Source organism: Gobius niger, assembly GCF_951799975.1.
Source record: "Gobius niger genome assembly, chromosome: 12".
NCBI classification, from domain to species: Eukaryota; Metazoa; Chordata; class Actinopteri; order Gobiiformes; family Gobiidae; genus Gobius; species Gobius niger.
Genome location: NC_136863.1, coordinates 16,081,808 through 16,101,754, shown reverse-complemented (window position 1 = coordinate 16,101,754; position 19,947 = coordinate 16,081,808). Strand labels below are relative to the sequence as shown.

General features: G+C 42.1%; 1 protein-coding gene across 2 annotated transcripts; it reads right to left on the bottom strand.

Annotated features, from left to right (window-relative positions):
* Positions 1–1,457: 1,457 nt before the first annotated feature.
* On the bottom strand, positions 1,458–17,052 carry ccnd2a (cyclin D2, a). Of its 2 annotated transcripts, XR_013793479.1 has the most exons (6): positions 16,628–16,984; positions 15,204–15,419; positions 13,048–13,207; positions 8,014–8,162; positions 3,976–4,832; positions 1,458–3,909 (listed from the first exon to the last, which is right to left on the bottom strand). XR_013793479.1 is itself a non-coding variant. In XM_079568302.1 (5 exons), the coding sequence occupies exons 1-5, from the start codon at positions 16,817–16,819 to the stop codon at positions 4,656–4,658; spliced, it is 894 nt and encodes a 297-aa protein (XP_079424428.1). In that variant the 5' UTR covers positions 16,820–17,052; the 3' UTR covers positions 1,458–4,655. The 2 variants fall into 2 exon arrangements, 1 of the variants encoding a protein (XP_079424428.1); XM_079568302.1 differs by having other exon boundaries at positions 1,458–4,832; positions 16,628–17,052.
* Positions 17,053–19,947: the final 2,895 nt, after the last annotated feature.

Below are 19,947 nucleotides of genomic sequence, written 5' to 3'. Positions count from 1 at the left end.
TCTTGTAATTGTGGTGGCCTATACCCCTGACCTATAGCTTAAGCAAATGTTGTCGGGCTATTTTATTATGGCAAGGTTTTACCTTCTCAACAATAACTGTTTCTATATCAAATAAATAGTAAATAAAAGAAACTTTGCATGCTGACCAACATCACACGCTCGTGCAGCTCTAGTTACTTAGACTATTTCAGCTGTCTCTGGGGAGCTTACAACGACAGCCTCTGATTACTGAAAACTAAATATCTTTAAGTTGTTTCAACGTGTAACTAAAAAGCGTGTATACCACACATGTATGGTGCTAAACTTACTGTCGGACAAAAGTAAGTCCACAAGTTAAAGTAGCCATTCTTCTCATGAATGCTGAGGCGCCCTACGAGCTAAGCGTCACGTCCTGACTGCGTTACAGCGCGTAGCGCATCACACACAACTTCTCGCGAGTCGCAGGGAATGGCCATAGCCCAACTGACTGAGGTGAACCATAGACGATAATATTAGCTTGAAACCATGGATGTACAATTTATGTTTGTTGTGAACCAGCTTTTAAGAGGGGCTCCTATGCTACAAATCCAACCTAGGTTGCGTGCACGTGACATCTCAACATTCTACAGATCATTTCAAACTGAGGCAGTGGGAAGGTAAGAAATCCATCAGAGCAATTATGGTAATGCTCAAAATGCAGATTTTTTTGTCTTGGTTTTTGACTAATACGGCAACTCTTACTACGACAATCCACATGAAACAAAAGCTGTCACAAAGGGCAATTATTTTCTCATGAAGGTGTCCAAAGGTGGAGACCATCAGGGCCGACCCGAGCCAATTTGGAGCCCTAGGCGAGAATTAACTTTTGCACGCTTTGGATATGGAAAAGGCTGGTTTGATTTTATTTTTATTATGATAATCATTGATATATTATGTGTATCTATTCAAACAAAAAATAATAGTTATATTGGAAGAGTAACTTCTATTAGTTTGAAAGCTTGAAATGTCTAGTTTCCAACACAAAAGACCTCAAGTCTCTATCTATTTCGGTTCCAAAGTTATGTCCGAAATTCGGCTATGTTGAAGATACAAAATTAAAGCGCAATTCGGCGCCCTCTCCAGCAGATGGCGCCCCATAGGCGACCGCCTGGCATAAGCGACCACCTGGTCGCCTATGCCGGCCCTGGTCTGAGACCAGGGCCATCTTATGACTTTCCAGCCATAAGATGAACGTGTCAGGTTTGTGAATCCAATCACATCTAAATAATGATCGATTTCAACATTGGTCAGTTTTCTTTCAAAAACGGTTTCTCAACAGTTAGGCTATTGGTCCCTAGCTGCCCTACAACTGAGATTATGACTTCAACTTCTGGAACGTGAACGCAACCAAAGGCCGCTCATTTCTAATCTTCTAATATTGTAATCTTTGCAACAAAATGTATTTAATTGCAATAGCCAAAGAGAAGACATCATCAATGATGTGGTGTGTCACACCCTTTAAAGCAGAAATTTATTGAACAGAAGTTGTGCAACAGATATTTGAGGTACATGACATTAGTTATAGCGGAGGGGAGCAGTTGATGTTTGCACAGTTGACATCTCAGCGTTGAATTATGACAGCTTAATCCGTTTGGGAAGATACAAATCCATATGTGTAAAAGCATATAATTTGTATGAAAATGCATTAACATTCAGAATATTTGTATACAAGGACAATATTATAGGAATGCAAACCCCCTGCACATAACAATCAAAAGTAGCACCGGAATAAACAGTGAAAATGCCTGAACTGTCTTTGTTGAATTAATCACAAAAAATGTCAATGCTCCAAAAAGTCCTTGGGATGTAATGTGAACTGGCTGGTCGCTCTTTTTGTTAAGGCGCTGCCGTATGGAGAGAGAAAAGCCTGTCCTGGCTTCCTGACTGCAGTGGTATAGGTGGTAATTGTGTGACGTTTCTCCAGTAATCCTGAGGTATATGGAATACCACTGATGCACAATGTGATTAACAATGTAGATTTACAAATGGAAAAAAGACATGCTATCTAAGCAAACTGTCGAACTGTACAAAGAACATTTCCAGTCGTATCATGTTCTTCTATAACAATCTACGTACTTCGGTTTTCTGAATGTATGTCTTAAGCAGTAAAATAATTATATTATAATACAAATGTTTATAAAATAGCAGCACACTCAAGTGACACATCACAACTAGGCAATGTTATTTTTGTATAAATGAAACAAATTTATAGCTTTTAGCAGCGCAAAAAGACAACAAACCTCAATAAAACATTGACACTTTTTTCTTGATGTCTTCACACCTCCTTCTCTATCCTTGCTTCACTTTGGAATACAGTATCTCTTAAAACCATTTGTGGGTCTGGTCACCCCAATAATATACACATGGTAGTACATGGTGGTCTTAACAACAAATGAAACAATGACTTGAAGTGAGAATTTACATTAGGAAACAGAGGACAAATGAAAGGTAAAACCTAACATTAAATGTGTCATAATTGTCATAAATAGCAAAACAAAAACACAAAACTAGATCCTTACAGTCTTATGAAAATGACCCTCAACATCATGTAGCATTAAGAAAAACTCAAGCATAAGTCTTGACTGCAGTACTGCCAGTGTCCCCATGAAAACAAAATCCTTACTTTGTGCTGTTTCTGTTGAACCCTATACAAATGATTTGAAGTAGCAAAGCTCATGGGAAGATGCAGTGGCAAACATAACTACAACGCCTTACTCTTAGAAATGCATATCTCATTGTGCAAACATATGATGTAAGACCACCTCTGTTGTAGCTGTGTGACTATGTTTTTATGCAGATAAATAATAAACAATAAATTCAAGTAAAACAATTTCTTGATCCCAAAATAAAAAAAAAGGTCAGATTTTGTTTCTAATTCATGTTAATATAATGTGTTTTTCTTTCAGACTCAACATTTTATTTTCCAGGAATGTTTTAGATGGAATGTGGAAAGCCTAAATTTGACACTTGACTGAGAAGGTCGTGTGTGATGATTGGGAAACCAGCCCTACAAAGTAAACCAAAGAAGGATAACATGAAAAAGGAAACATCCATCCATTTCCAATCACCGCTTGTATTTCATTTTACTTATCTCCTGGGGAGCATATTCTCAAAGTGCTTTACCATTGAAATCATATAGGGGCGCTAGACACAACCATTTCTGAGACCCCAGGTTCATTGACAGTATTTTTTCATCGTGTTCTCCAGAGTATCGCGCGATCAGTGTACAGTCTTGGTTCCTCATTTTGTATCCATGTTTTTGGGCAGTTTAGTTCATAGCTGTGTCATTGTAGATATCCAAAAAACAAAACAAAAAACAAAAACCACTCCATCCATTTTCTTACATTAAAGTTACTTTGTGAGGCTTTCTGGCAGCATTTGTTCACAATTTCCAGCTCCAGGCTGTACATTGTCCTTACAGCAGCATGCACCTGCTCCTTAGACACTGTCTGTCTTTACCCACCAGCGCCACACAGGTGATCTCCACAGTTCACAAGTCACCCCTAAAGTAACACACCCAATCTCTGTTACAGACCAGACTAATGCTGTCTGGGCTTTCTGTAGATCCTGTCTTGTCTGACAATGGAATTTATACTCTCATTAATCACACAGGCTGTTGTTACAAATGAGGAAACTCTACACGTAACATGTAAATATCACTTTTCTGTTCAACTTATAACAGATATGAACATAACATGTGACAAGTGAGCTTTACACCTGCTGTTTAAGCCATGACTGTCTCTCTCATAGCCCACTGAATTGAGTCGATTGCTGACCCCATGAATAAAAAACATCCGGTTGCCCTCAATATTTTGGACAAAGTGTAGTCTCGACTTGCTCTCATATATCAACATAAACTACAAATCTGTGACTTGAAGGCGGCTCATGCGCCTCAGAATACACACTGCTGCAAATGCAGCACAACACGTAGCATTTACATGTTTCACTCGCTCATACATTCACCCACACGCACACTCACACAAGCAGCCTTAAAAAGGAGCTTATAGATCAAGACTACGAGTTCAAATATGATCAATAATATTAATTATTATTACTCATATAAACCAAAAAGGTCAAATCCCGTAAAATGGGGCACATAGTTCCCCATTTATTATTGTTCGGGTTGTGTCTCAGCTACAAGGCATGTACTCGGCATTGACCTTCTAAAAACTGAAGAGCTTTAACACTTGTTCCAATCTCACAATTCTCTTAGTTAATAGTGAACTATAGCGAGAAGTGAAAAGTAAGCAACGATGAATTGTCTCCACAGCATAATACTGAGCTATATTTATCAACAGCTCATTGATCATATGTACAATCATAGGTATAATGCAAATGATTGGCTTCCCTTTTGTGTATCCAAGGCACCAGAAAAGCTTCATTTTGGATCAAATTGGTTTGCCTCTCGATTACAAAGACAACATCGATGTCAAAGGGAGGGGTTTTGACTTGAACAGAAATCTATCCAAAAAACAAACAATCAAAAATAAAAACAATCAAGCATAGTTCTTTTTCTTTAAAAGCATGTTTTTTTTGCATTTTTGTTCTTTTGAGCTTTTTTTCTGCTTTTAAGAAATTTGAGGTTTTTTTCCATGATCTTTTTTTGTAAATCCTGTGCAATGATGCCCTCTGATCATTCATAGGTTGACATCCCGGACATCTGTGGGTGTGGAAGACTGGTCCAGCTCCTCCAGGCCTTTTCCACCGGAGCCTCTCTGTGTTTGCTGCTGCTGCTGCTGCTGCTGCTGACGGCCTTCACGAAGACTGCTCATCAAAACACGCTCAATCTGCTCCTGGCATGCTTTTAGAAGATCCTACAACACACAAAGCAGGATATACTCATTTTAAAAACTGTCATCGCCACACTATGACTTTTTTCTGTCGATTCAACATTTTTGATTGATCAAGTAAATCAAAAGGAAAATATAGCTGTTGTCACAACAATGTGTTCAGAGCTTCTCAAACTGTGGTGTTTGACTTCTTCAGTCGTACTCAGGGTCATCAGCTATTTTAGATTTTATTTACTCCAATTAGAGATAATTTGATTTATGTTTTAGTCATTCATTTTAGTTAGGTGTTATCTTGGTTTAGTCATAGTTTACACCCAATTCAAACCAAATTTGATCCAATTTAGGTCTATTTTAGACTCATTAGTCCTGATTTGTTCTTGATCTAAGGCTGGTGGTACTTGGAAGGTCAAACACTTTGGTACTTGGTGTGGAAAGTTTGAGAAGCACTGCATTTGTCAAATGGTTTAGGGCTCCATGTTTGGGGCCCCAGGGCAGTAGAGACCATAGGGTTTTAAATGACCACTGGCCGAATGCAGACACATACCAGACTCAAACATTACATCAGCCCACCTGGGTAGGGCACCAAACAGTGTATATAGCACAAGCCATGTGCACCCCACCCCCCCACATACAGAGCGTAGCTCCATTTCCCAACACCCAGCTATCCCACCTCCACCATTCTAACAGACACACAAAACCCAAACAGAAGTAGCCTTGACAACTGAGGCTGAAAACACAGGTAGTACTAAAGCTATGTTAATTACATCCACCTCCTGTGGGAACACAGAGTCGGTGCTTTCCTAACGAGAGCCAGTGTGTGTGCCTGCCTGCCTTTGGGGGAACTTCTGAGATCTGAGTGGCTCGCCTTTCACCATCAAAGGCCACCGCTGCAATTTGAGAATCCACCTGGGACAGGAGCCTCTCAGCGGCATAGAGCCTCATATCCTCCAGAGCGAAGGGTTGACAGAACGGACAGGGCAGGCAGGCAAGTAAAGGAGGACACAACCACTCAGTGGGATGTTAGCTTTTAGAAGGAATGCTAATGAGATTTGCATTCTGATGGTGGCCAACCTCAAACATTCAGAATGCAATACCATCCTTCAGACCAACAGACATGTCTGACTTACTCCATCAACCTTTTTCAAAATGTAATCATAAAATAATTATTAACAACTTAACACAACTGTAAATAATATGACCAAGTAATAAGGATGCTCAGGTTTTGCTTACTCCATGAATCTCAGACTGAGACAGTCGGGTAGTGCTTTCGTTGACTCACATTTCAAGGTAGGACTAACATAAACTAATCAGAGATTGGTGTGTGCAGCTATTCATTTCCTAAGGTAGAATTGAAAACAGCCACAGAAAATCTTTTAGAGCAGCCACTTGCATTTGTCTTTCAAAACCAGAAGCCGTAGCAAAACAGGATCTATTACGAACACCATGTTTAACGTTTTTGTATAAAAAATTCAGATGCAAGATCATCTGCATCTCTACAGCCACCTTTCACACTTGAATTGGTCCAACCAATCACTGATCAAGTATGGAGTAGCGCCAGTCTGTATAGTGTACATGGAGTAGACTAAGGTAAGTGGCAAGCTAAGCTAACAGACCTATAGACATGTATTCCCCTCCGAGCCCATACACATGTGGGAAACTCAGCTAAAAGTACCCCACATGCTTGCAGGAATGCTCAAAGTGAAGCTCCTGAAGCGCAGCGAGACATTCTTTAGCAATCTAGTAGTAATTCAAACATGATGGGCCACAGTTTGAGCTGTGTCATGCCTCCTGGTGAAACGAGATCCACACTCACTGTTGCTCCTCTCGGGTCATGTGCTATGGAGCCCTCAAGCTTACTGGGTCAAAGTTCAAATGTCACAAGTTGAACACACATAATATTTTGGAGCACACTGTTAATACAAACTGTTGCTGAATTATAACCTGCAGGCCCATGGTACAGACACACTCTGGCCTGATTTGATGTCTGATTTGATGACAGGATTGGTCTTTTGTGTGCTGGATTGGATGACCTGCGTCATATTTTCAGAAATGTCTCTGAAGTCAATGAAAACTACTCTTAATCTGCTCCAGAAGTTGGCCACAAAGAGGGGCGTGTACACCCTCTCACACACACTATCCCACCAACATGTGCTCCGCCAGTAATAAAAAACTCAATTCCTGTGAGAAAATTAAGTAAAGTGCAGAACAAGTAAAGAAACTCCCTGCGACTTACCACAAGAATTCTCTCTGTGCCCCTTTAAAGGCATTCTTCCACAGTCGCTGCAGTGCTGCACTGCACTGTGGCCATTCATAGCATATGCCAAGCCCCTTGGGCTTTATTAGGAAAACTTTAATGACTTCAGTGTGGGACTACTGGAAACACCAGTGCAGTTTTTCATGGTTTAAGTACTACAATACAATAGACCATACAGGGAGAGTAAAGTACCTGTTGGAGGAAGCCATCACAATAAATACTTCCTTGCAGATATCTATTTTGAGATAAAACAAGAGAAAAAACAAAACGAACTGCAATTCTTCTGGTCCATCTGTTTTTCCTGAATTATCTTTTTTGTTTTTTTTTGGTCATCAGACAAATCAAGACACACATAATCTTGGGTTATCTAGGATCCAAGCAGGCAGTGGCAAACTTTGCACTCATCAAGTGAGGTATTAAAGAAGACAGTGCCCCCTAGTGTTACATATAGCTGAACTCTATTGCATTGATTCTCAAACCTTTCACCTAAAGAACCACCTCCTAAAATATTTGATCTTCCAAGTTCAACCAGATCTAGGACAAGATCATATCAGGACTGCTTTGGATCTAAACTGACCCATATTGGGTCTAAACCAGAAACACTAACAAGCATGTAAATGCATAACTAAAGCATAAATAAAACGGTGTGTAATGAAATTAAATAAAGACTACTGTCCTATTACAATGGATATATGAAAATGATCTTCAGCAGGACCTGAAGCTGTCCAGCATGCCAGCTTCCAGAATTAAATAGGGTTATCAAAAGGTCTGGAAAGTGTGTCTATGGGAAATTTCTTTTGTTTTAACTAGATGTATGTGTCATGATGTATCTGTGAAACTTTTGTATTTTTCTTGTACTGTTTATAATTGATATGTTTGAAAAGAGTCTCTCTTGCAAACCTGTATAAATAAAGGATTACAAAAAAAAAAAAAACTGCGGGCATGACTTACCACCTCTGTGTTTGTGATTTTCGCAAGAAGGTCTGTCACACTGTCGCCCCACTGTGATTGGTTACTTGAGTTGAGTTGTAAGCCACAGATAGCTGCTCCCACACTTCCAGTGGCAATCATCGAAGGGGGGTGCAGAGCAAATGTGAAATCTGAAAGGTAAAATAATATCTCTTTAAATCAACAATTCATTTCCAGTTATGTATTCAAACTAGAACATCCTTTAACATAGTATATCTTGTAGTGCACTGGCTCAGCACACTGCCGTCACTAATGACCAGGGGCCTGGATAATGAGGGTTCACTCGGCTTAAAAAGAAGCTGAAAAGCAACCACCATCACCCACTGCCCACTCCACTCCCCTCTTCCCAGCCCAGCCCCGTTTTCTTCCATCCACTGAGTAAATCGTGTGCTCCCTGAAAACCCTTGGAAAGGCAGGAATAAAGAGGCTCAGTGCCTCTGCCAATGCTCACTGCTGTAGGTCCTTTTTCCACGTGTGGTCACAGGCGTGCGTCTCAAAGACCAATAACCTTGTTAGCTCCCCTCACTGTCATTCATAATGCAAATGAGACAGCTTGTGAACGGGCCAGAATCCCAAAAAGGCAAGGCAACTGGCATACAAGGAGGGAGAGGCCAGCAGACAGGCAGCAGACGGACAGAGAGTCACACTCCTTTCTTCATTTTCTTTTTATATCTTGCTCAACTTCTACCTTTCTTTTTGGACAACACATGGCCTGCTTAGATGGGGCGACTGAATGGTGCACATGCCTCAGGCTTTGTTGCTACAACAAGCAGCGGTTTGCTTAGGCTTTGCTCCTATCTCTTAGCATATTAATTGAGTAGCGGGCCTTGTGAGAAGGCATCCAGAAGAGTGTGACTCCATTGTCCAGAGTCATCACCTCATTTCACCCAATTGACAGACACAGCATCCATCCCCTTCTCTGCACATACCAATTCAGCGGGTCCACAGTGGACAATGAAAGTGGCCTGATGAGGGGACAGGGCGGACAGGCGGGACAAGGGAGACTGTGGGTCGGAAAGAGGAGACTGATGAAGGAGCAGGGACGGAAGAGGGGTGGACCTCGTGGTCACAAGAGCACATTTCTAAAGAGAAGGGAAGGGTGGTGGGGGCGGACAGCTTACTGCACATCACTCTGGATTCTGTGTCCAGATGCTTTGAGGCTCTGGAGACAAAAAGAGAGTTACCCTGCGGTGACCCCTCCTTGGCCGCCTATGTGCCTCCCTGGCCACCTATGGCTGCACTGGAGGAGTGGTCAGTCTTGGCAAGTTGACATTTTTAACTGCAAAGCAAATGTCATGCAATGTCTCTTTTGAGTTGTTTCTTCTTTCTTTTTAATTTGGAATCAAAGAGGTGAGATTGTCTCTCAGTGCCTTTTTAACACGCACAGCCTTGCAGTTTCTCACCTTGTGGGCACAATGTTGACAAATAAATTAACTTATTATACACCCCTGTGTGAGCTGTTGGGCCCCTTCCAATGAGCTATCTATTAAAGATAACTCAAGCCAAAGGGAAAGAGTGCACAAAGCCCAGGGCATTACATCACTGCAGTAAAGGGACACGTCTCTAAAGTGGCCGCAAAGAACAAAGGCAAACATGGATTTACAGTACGATGTGCAGAGAGAGGGAGAGCGACATAGGAGGGGGGCAGCAGAAGACGGAGGAAGAGGAGAACAATGTGGAGATGTCTGGTGCCTGTAACAGATGTGGACACAGACTGACATGCACACAGCATAGGCCAAGTTTTGTGGAAGAGCTGAGTGGTGGGCAGTGGGCGGCAAGCTGATTTTTTGCACTCCAGACAAGACAGGTCTGTGAGAGAACAAGGATGCGCGCATGCAGCCGATGTGAGCTGACTGCAGACCGGTGGCCACTGCGTGCGGGGGGAAGAATGGCTGTATTTCAGGAGGAGCTCATTGATATTCATGTGGAGGATAAACAGTGTATGTAGCTGAGTGGGGACGCCTGTGATGGAAAGCTCCCTGTGCGCAGCGGCTGGCCGGTCTGGCCCGTGCCCCTCTCACCCTCAATGAGCCTTTCTGATGCCTGTGCCCCCTCTGCCACTCTGCCCTGTGCTCCTGCCCTGGAACTACCCCCCAGCTCTGGTCACAGTCTGCTGCACTACATGGCACACTCCTCTTGGGTGGTTGCAATGCACAGTATGCACATTAAACTAAACTAATTAAAGCTGGAAACTTGAAAAACAGCCAAAAAGAGGGGAAAAAAAAGCACTCAAACATTCTTTTTGCCCTCTGCCCTTTTTTCCAGCGCTATAAATCAGCTTCTTGTGTTCTATGCATGTTGCATTTAATGACCTTGTTTATCAGAGGGGTTTCATTACGGCAAACGCAAGTGATTCAAATCATAAACAAACATCGTATTTGGCATGACGGTGGATTTCTGCACCATACCGAGCAACCTGGTACAGTCAAAACAAGGTCTGTGGCGGGCTCACAGTAGTTTGGGAACTAGTTGATGATGCAAAAACACAAAATGGAAAAATATGGAATAAGTCATGAATATGCTGGTAAAAATATGAGGAAAACTTTTGCACATTCTGTGGGACGTTCAGTTACCAATGAGGCCAGTCTGACATAACCCTTCCTTACAAGGGTGCGTGAGAGGTTATCTTTTATTGGAGGACATACTTGTATTTGTAAAAGTTCAAACTTATCTAAAATGAGTGCAAGTCTATACAAACACACAACACAATGGGGTAAAAGGCTTGGAAGTCTCAAAGCTATTCAGAGAAACAATTGCTATTATTAACACCTAAAACATATACTTTGTACTATCTTTTCATTTTTCAGTGTCACATGCAAAACCCTGATCCTCTTTGGCCTTTCAGTTGCTTTCCATTACTGACTAACCCTGTTCAAAGCCAAAGTTTCTATATTGATTGACGTAGTTCAGCACGTAAGTCAACTCAGGGTGTTATATGATTATATATTTAATAACTGTGAGCTATGTGCATGTCCTGAGAGGCACAATATTTTGGGGGTTAATTTTATGCCAGATCATTGCAATCACCATGAATGCCCATTGTGACAATTGGCAAATCATTAGTACTTGTCTGTCTGTCTGTCTGATGGCTCTTTGGTTAATGTTTGTTAGCACAGCCAGGGGAGAACTATATTGGCATTCCACAGAAAGTGAACACAAACTTCTCACAGATAAACTACACACCTGGTTGGTTTATAGCAAATATTTAGCGTAGGATCAAAGATAGTGACTCTTTCTAAGACAGCATGGTTGGCCACCATCCAGAGCTTTCTTTTGATCATCCAGGCCCATTCTCACATTTCTTACATACTATAACAACAGCCTATTGGACTGTGTCTTAAAAACTTAATCCCCGGCAATATGGTGAGGAGATGGGTTTCAATAACGGCTGCAGACAGGTCCGGGTGCATCTGTCTGCCCTATGCACCCATCCATTCTCCCACTTTACCTTCATTGAATAAGAATGCAAGAGGAAGCTTGGAGTGCTGGGTGTCTGTGTTCAGGAATGGAGCTCATAATCTCCCTTAATGAGCTTGTTTCTGGACTATTATCTGGCAGGCTGCCTCGGGGAAATGCTGGTGTTTCCTATCGAGTGGTCCTGCAGCGCTGACCCTCATATGGCTCTGCATATGAAATGTAAGGACCAGGTCTTTTGTCTCTATTCTCCCAGTCTCTAGCCGAGGCCCCCCCATACATTTGCATAGCCATGAATGGACCAGCCAATGTTATTAATTAATACAGAGCCAGCCTGTGCCACCTGACAAAATCCCACCGAGTGGCCCGAACGGAACTGTTTCATCAAAAGAGAGGAGCCATTAGTGAAGAGGGGCTGTATTTTGCTCTTGTCCTCATCTCCCTCGTGTCCTTTTGCGAACACAGTCATGGGTTTATGCTTGGTCTGGATTCACCATATAGAGTCAGAAGAGGCGGGAGGAAAGGAGGATGATGTGGCTCGAATTAAAGTGTGATGGGTATATTGAAGTGTTTTACAAATGTGAATTAATAGTGAGTTAGAGTCTTTACATGATCAGAACATGTCAGGGAGGTTTTCACCAAAATCAATAGTTTACATTCACCGAATGCGCAATGTTTTAGGATGAACTGTTTATCAAGATCATTAACAGTTAACCATTAGATGAAAACTATTGAGACACTGTCACTGCAGTTTCCTACTTTGCATGTTTAATTTTGCATTCATCAAATCATTCACACCCCCTGTAATGATAAGTAGGAGCAGTTTCCCATGAGGAGCCGTAGTTAGCATTCCAAGCAAAGCATGAAGCAAAAAAAAACAACAACAACAACAAAAGTGCTTAGCAAATAGAAACTGATTTTTGTGAAGCTAGGTCTTTGAATTTGAAAGAAACTGGAGGAACCGGTCTTTTGGAGAATCTCAACATGGGAACATTATCATGTCCCGCAGCTCAAGGGCAGGGAGGCGTGAGAAGTGAAGTGGGCACAAGACAAAGAGGGAAGTCAAGAAAGCAGGGGAAGAGATATAAAAACATGACAAGCCTCGGAATTGGACACAGAAAAACAACACACTCTTGCAACTCTTCCCCTGCTCCCCTCCTCTCACTTTGCCTTTCTCCTCAGATCAAGCTAAAGCCTCCCCGTCTGCGTCTCTCGTCACCACAGGCCCAAATGTTTGATCTTCAGGTGACAATTCACCCGAAGAGCATAAGACAATGCTTGCCTCCACCCCAGCCTACTCCTCCTTTCCATGTCCCTGCCCACTTTTCCCACTCATACTTGTGTGTGATATGGGAAAGGCCCTTAAGCATAAGCGTGGGCTGCTTTCAAGTATTATAGGATGGCCTGGAAGTCGAATGATTCATCTCCAAAACCTGAACACAATTCCCCCGGAGAGAAGACTAATACATCCAAGATCTGATTTCCCCACAGATGATGCTCCTGAACCACTCACCTTATCATGGCATCATAGGCTTTACAGATCGATTTAATGGCAGGTTTTATAGCATTGACGTTTTGACACATAAACAGTCATTTTCTCACCTGTTGCACAGAGAGCAATGAAGGTTTGGACATGTTTGCGTATAAGTGCCAGCTTATCCTCGGGCAGGGGCAGCCTCCTCAGAATGTACTCAATGAAGTCATTTGGTGTAACAGCTGCAAGGTTCCACTTCAACTTCCCTAATACCACCAGTTCCCATTCCTGCCAATAAAGAGAATGGAAGAGAACAGAGATCTTAATAAGAGTTCATTAATAAGAGTGCATTAAGAGGTTTCTATCTATCTAGACTTTTTAAATCCCTAGTACCAAACATCAAAAATAACTATGCCTTAAGAAGAAGAGCTGTTGGTATATTAAAATATATTAAAGAATGTGGTCAAAAAGTTATCATTACTAATACAAATGATTATTACTTGGGAATAGAATGGAGAAAAGGCAATAGGCTAAGCCAGGCGACCTCACTCTACTGTCTCCATGTGCGCAGTCTATGTGTCTGGCATCTGGGGACTTTCCTAGAGAGGCCCACCAGAGGCTGCACTGCCTGTGTGCGCTTACGTAACGACCTCTGTGAGAACAAGCTTTCACTCACACAGGAGAGGATCGAACATAAGGCCTTGATGTGGATTAGATACATGAATGGTCATATTAGTGAGTACGGCCATGTTTCTTTGCAGTTAAGTCAGAAAGGAACTGGATGTTAGCGCAGGGTCAACCTGATGGCATACAAGTTTGCGTATACGCCACAGACCATTATAGTGCAGCACCACAGCAAATCCCCTGTCTCCAGCGTTCACTAATTACTAATGTAAAAGGAATGCATGCGGTGATGACACATGTCAGACTTAGGTGTGGCGTGTACTGCTGTTTGAATTTGAAGGTTACTTTCACTTCCTGGATGAGAAGGGAGCAGGAGGGGAGGTTTAGCTGGTGACTAATTTGGGAAAATATTTGGTAGTTTTGTTCTGAGCAGCAGCCTTGTGACTATAGGACCAGCAGCACTGTTAATCTATCCCTTTGAGGCGTACAATAAAATAATCAAATGTGCATTTTTACTTCATCCGATGCTCAAAGTTGCTGACATATGAATTCAGTGCTAACAGGGATTTTAAGTGTAGGAATTCGGTTCATGATCTTACAATACAGCAAGCACAAACTGTAATTTCCTCTATAGCATGATTAGTTTCCTCGAACATCTTTGGCCTCTTTAAACCCCATTTAAAAGTGTACACCTTGCATCACAGGCTATATGCTGACAGAGTGGCAAGCAAGCACACTTCCTTCTGCTACTGCCTTCCTCTGGTCACACCTTCTTTGTAACACTGCGGTTCTCTTTACAAGAAATTGTTACCAAAGATGAAGAGAAAAAAAAAAAAAAATGCAGTGATCACATGCCCTGAGCAGCTGATCTCAGTTTCCTGTGTCTGCCTGTCAGCCAAAATACTGCCTTATACAGAGAGACAGAGAAGAGGCTCTGCTAGAGCAGTTCAAGGCCTGACAGAGCCATCCCTAAATTTAAAAGGTGGAGCGGATGTCCACATTCTCCTCAAACTTTGTGACGCTAAAATGTAGCAACTTCCACAATAACTGCTATGAACAAAAAAGGAGGAAAAAAAAGTTTGCCATTATCAAATCATATTGCAACTAAGCAGATAAAGACATAAATCTTAAGTATTTCCCAACATGGGTGTAGTGGCAGTTGTTGTGTTTATGCAAAGCGATAAAGTAAGAAAGTTATTTGGCTGATATGACTTCCGCCTCGAGACACGTGCTTGCGCATGACGGCATTTATTCTTATGTTAAAAGCATTGCAATCAAACTCTGTGTGTCTCCCTCTCTGTATGACAGCAACTGACTTTTTTTGGCTGTTGTTCAAGCTGAACTCATTGCTCTGTGCAAATTTCTACCACTAGATGGCGAAGGAGACCGCCGCACGCGTTTGGATACAGTATAGGACAGAGCTCACAGGCATTGTACAGTAGACAGTAAAAAGGACCTATAATGGATAAAGACAGATGCCTCTATAGCCGACCTTGTTCTGCACGCGTTGAAAACGACACTAACAACAAAGACACGCAGGCCGTTTTGAATGCTAAGAAAATAGGGGAACCACTGTGTAATGTAAGATATTAACAGCAATTCAAGATAAACCATGTGATTAGAAAAGGGTTGCATGATGGTTACAGGGAGCACTCCTTACCAAGAGTTCTTGTGGCCTGATGGAGTTGTCTGTGTAGATGCAAAGCTTCTCTGCAGTTAATGGACGCGTGTCTTTTAATTTGGATGCGAGGAACATGCAGACGGCTCCCAGCAACTGCAGGTTACACTTTTTCGTGGGCACCATGGCTAAAAATCGGTCTAAGTAGTTCATGGCCAAGGGGAAAACTTCTTCTTCGCACTTCTGCTCCTCGCAAACCTGCGCAGAACAGACATATAGGAGCAAGAGCATTAAGACACGGCCAGGTTAAAAGGCTCTTCACATAAAAGAGTGCATATAAATTCTGTGACACACATAGTTGGTGCACGGCCAACATTTTGCGCCCAACCCCGAAAGCAGTTGCAACACCGTATTAAATCATCAAAATGATACATCAAGTATGTCAAAGAGGGTTAAAAAAGAAAGGGCATTCTACGCTTCTATTCGCTATAAAAATCAATTCGAGCCATAGGAGCAGTGAGCCAAAAAAGAAACAAATCCAGGACAGTACCACCGCAGCAGCATGCGGAAACACGCTTTTCTTCATTCGTCATATTTTCAGAAAATAACTAAAAATACAAATAAATTAGCTACCCGCACTTTTTTCACATGATAATGTCCGGGAGACTGTTCCTTATCAAACCCGACAGTTCCCACGAATATGCGAGCCCGACAATGACCCATAAATTGTCAAAATGTAAGGCGAACGCGAAGTCCGACCGAGTGTGCGTCACAGCGGAGCCACTGCATGCGCGATTTCAAAAATTAATTAAAATTACAGACAACGTCGCACATGCACACTTTTGGCATGAAAATAAAGCGAAGGGTCAGCTGCGCGAGCTCGGGGGACTGGCGAGAGGAAATAACCGGCACCGACGTGTCATTTGAAGATAAACCCGTGGAAGATGTGTCGCGACAGAAGGGAGAGTTCTAAACTAGACAAGGCCCTCACCCTCCCAACACTTCAAATATATCTATAAAATACACGCAGCGCTTTTTGTCAACATTTACACACGGGCATGACACCAAAGAACCTCATCTGTCCATCGAGCTCGGTTTCAAGCGCTGTTATTGCGTTTATGACACTATAAACAGTCGTTAAAAGAGCGTGCGATCCAGTAAAACCAACATGGCGATGATACAGCACTGGGCTGAGTTGCGCTGTGGAGTGCATACGTGTGCATGGAAATATTCAGTATATATAAAATAATAACAGCACAAACAACAGCTCGGACCATTTGCGTATAGGGGGTCCTCTCGCAGAAATGCTTTGAGACTTAGGGCTCGCAGTGATCGAACTTTGACAATGCGACACACGCATGAGCGTTATACCCTTTAGTGTGGCTATCGCATGCACTTCCATCAACGCAGCAAAGAGAAATTAAAGTTTTTCAAGAGAATAGTGGGGGAGCCGTCGCTGTCTGTACCTCCAACATCCAAGTGGCGACCATCCTCCTCATAAATGGTTGAATATCTTTCTGAACGCCTTTGAAATAGTACGTCGGTAGGAACCTTTCTTCTATGGTCAACAAGCTGTGCAACACTCTGTCATCACACAGGAGATTCGGGTCGGGTTTAGCGCGTATGTTCGTGTCCAATTCGAGGCACAGCAGCTCCATGGTGCCACTGGCTTTCACCGCGTGTCCGAATGCGCGCTGGGCTGTGTGTCCGGAAACGGCGGCGTTACACGGATGAAAGAGAAAGTGTTGGAGGCATAAAGACTGCAGGAGCTCCGTGGTCGTGTCTCGTCCTGCCTCTCCGTGTCCCTGTGCTTCTGCCGCGTTGAGAACTTTTTCCTCTCTCCCCACAGCGCGCCTCCGCTTTCATCCGCCTGCCTTGCGTGCGCCACTGACGCAATCGGCGAGCTCGCTCTGTATGGACCACAGTACCCCCACCCCCCCCACCCCCTGCTCCGTCTGCACCACTGGCATGCAGCACCGCTTCACTGCCTCATTACCAATGCACGGCGCAGACAATGGGCAACATCCACATACATTCACACATGCAGAGAGCGCGGAGACGGTCCACTTTCACAAAGTTTGATTCACGTTTAGTTTGAAGAAAATAAATAAATTAAAAAAAAAACTCACAAAAGAAAAAACACAAAAAACAACAACAAACTAATAACAACAACAACAACAAAGGACGTAAATGGACAAATGGTTTGCACAACAAGGCAAATCAACATAATAAACGGGTATTCACTGTTCACTTTACACACACTTTTCATTATATTAGACAAATAATTGACACATATGTCGCATATTCACTTCTACAGGCACGTGGGTGTGCACGAGAATCAACCGCCCTCCCACGCACCTCTCTCTCACAGAGCGGACACACATGGTCACACTTTTGTATGCCTTTCTTTCTTTTATCAACAGCCACAAACTTGTGGTTTTTGAGACATAGCCTTCTAGGAAATGTGAAGCAGCGTGTGAGTTTTAAGATAACTGTGAGAGATGAGTGTGAGTGTGTTGCCCAAAGACGAGGCAGGTGGAAGCAGACAGGTCATTGAGGACATCATTAAAAGTGAGAGCCAAATGATTTCCCCCCGGACACAATCTGCATGTGTAAATATGTTAATCCCGTCTTTTCTCCAGCACTTCAAAGAGGTCTTCTGAATGAGCGAGACTCGAGGCGCTCGAGCCCTACTGTAAAGTGCTGTTCACTTCCATCCCAAACTCTTGGCTTCAGTGCGCAGCTTGGAGAGAAGTCCGGGAAATATCTCTTTAAAGTTTTTTTTTTTTTTTTTTCTCAAGCTGCCAATGCAAGTTGTTTCCTCCGCCCCGCATTGCGTCTATTTGCATAGCCAATAGTTCCTCAGCGATTGTTACTGGGCAGACTTGTTCCATACCTTCCTCCTGTCGCTCCAGTCACTCATGGACGCGCGCGCCGAGACGCTTCTGTCGCGCGCCTGCCGAGCATCAAAAGTTTACGAAATGATTTTTAACTTCAAATGCCATGTTATGGTTAATTTCTCTTCTGAAAGAACAAAAATAAATACAACTAAACCAAAAGGGGAAAAAAAGAAAGAAAGGGAAAAAAAGACGCGAAAAAAATGTAGGGATTCTCCTTTGTAGGAAATATCATTGTTCGTCTTTACTAGGCCTATTAATATGTTGTTCAAAATTGCGCAGTGTTTAGCCTCTATCACACTTTAAAAACACCAACGCATGCGCTAAAAAGTTTGCAAGAGTTCTTCTCTTGAAGGTAAGCAGGTGGTTCATCGCTGCAAGGGGCGCACAGAGCAACTATAAGTCATTTCAGGGCTAATAGTGCTCCAAACAGTCCGGGATGTTATGGTATAGTGACTACAAACATACACTCGGCGCGGTTAACATGTGCTTGATCATTTTCCCTTAATTTGTTTTATTTGAACGGAGATAAATCAAAGTGCGGTCATAAATTTCCAATAGCCATGGGCACGCAGAGCCTCCTATAATTTTGGGTCACGTCGTAAATAAGGAATCTGTAACAGAAGTATGTGATGGTGCGCAGCTGCAGGAGACCCGTGCGTGCAGCGTCAGGAGCCGCGCGCTGTCCCCTGACTCCACCGCACCGGAAGAGTTCAATTGGACACCCCTGTGCGCTCCCTTTGTGTCATTAATATGTGCGGAGACGCTAAAGATTCATTAGTAAACGCGGACAAACCGCACATCCACAGCCTGGACATTAAAGAAATACCTTCATATGACCAATAAAAATCTATAAAACCACAAATTGTCGGAAAGACAAAACTGAGCGCATGTTCTTTAAATTATTTAGTTTCCAAATCTGCCCGACAGACAGGATGAGATTGAAAGGCGCATGCGTCTTACGTAACCGAACCCAAATTAATTTCTAGGCCCTTCAGAGAAAACAGGTGTAATGAATGAACCGACATGAAACGGTCCCGCGCGTCAAAGAGAGAGACGCAGAAAAAAGCGCAGAGGAGTGAGGGGAATTTATCAGCTCTGAGATTTTACCGAGAAATGACAGCTCATCAAGTGCAAACACTGACACAGTGACTAATAACAGTGACATTTAAATCTGAGGCATTTAACATCGCAGCTTAAAACTCACATGAGCCATTCTAGTATTAAGCATACAGAAAGATTTTGTTCTTCTCATGAAGCCTAAATAATACGAATTCAAATAAAAATGGAAGAAAATAGACTGTGTTTTGAGTGCTGTTGTACTCACTCCCAATGCATGGTGCATTTGATAGCAATTCATTATTTTTTTTATGAGAGAAAAATATGTGTATATATTTAGAACTACTTTATTTTATAGACAAATGATTTATTAAAAAAATAATAAAAAAATTCTGATAAAAACTATAACATGTCATTTTTGCACATTGTGATTTATTTTGGTGCATACCTTGCATCAATGCATAGTTGATAATATGTAAAAGATTTAAATATTAATCATTTATATATTATCAACTAAGAATGCATTATAGCAGATTATGATGTGAGCCATAAACTATATCCTGATAACAAGTGCTGGGCAGAAATTGTGGCACAAATAGAGCAGTATGTAATAATAATAATAATAATAATAATAATAATAATAATAATAATAATAATAATAATAATAATAATAATAATAATAATAATAATAATAATAATAATAATAATAATAATATCATTATTATTATTATCATCATTATTATTATTAGGCTATTACTACTCATATGTTAATCTATTGTTTCCTCGAGTGGAGCAGCCGCCCTTCTTAAAAACGTGACTTTTATGGTATT

Excerpts from the sequence above, each read along its gene's own strand:
- ccnd2a (XM_079568302.1), bottom strand. The coding sequence starts at position 16,819 with ATGGAGCTGCTGTGCCTCGAATTGGACACGAACATACGCGCTAAACCC. Across the intron at positions 15,420-16,627 it reads TCGCCACTTGGATGTTGGAG|GTTTGCGAGGAGCAGAAGTG; the intron begins GTACAGACAGCG and ends TGTTCTGCGCAG. Across the intron at positions 4,833-8,013 it reads AAATCACAAACACAGAGGTG|GATCTTCTAAAAGCATGCCA; the intron begins GTAAGTCATGCC and ends TGTGTGTTGTAG.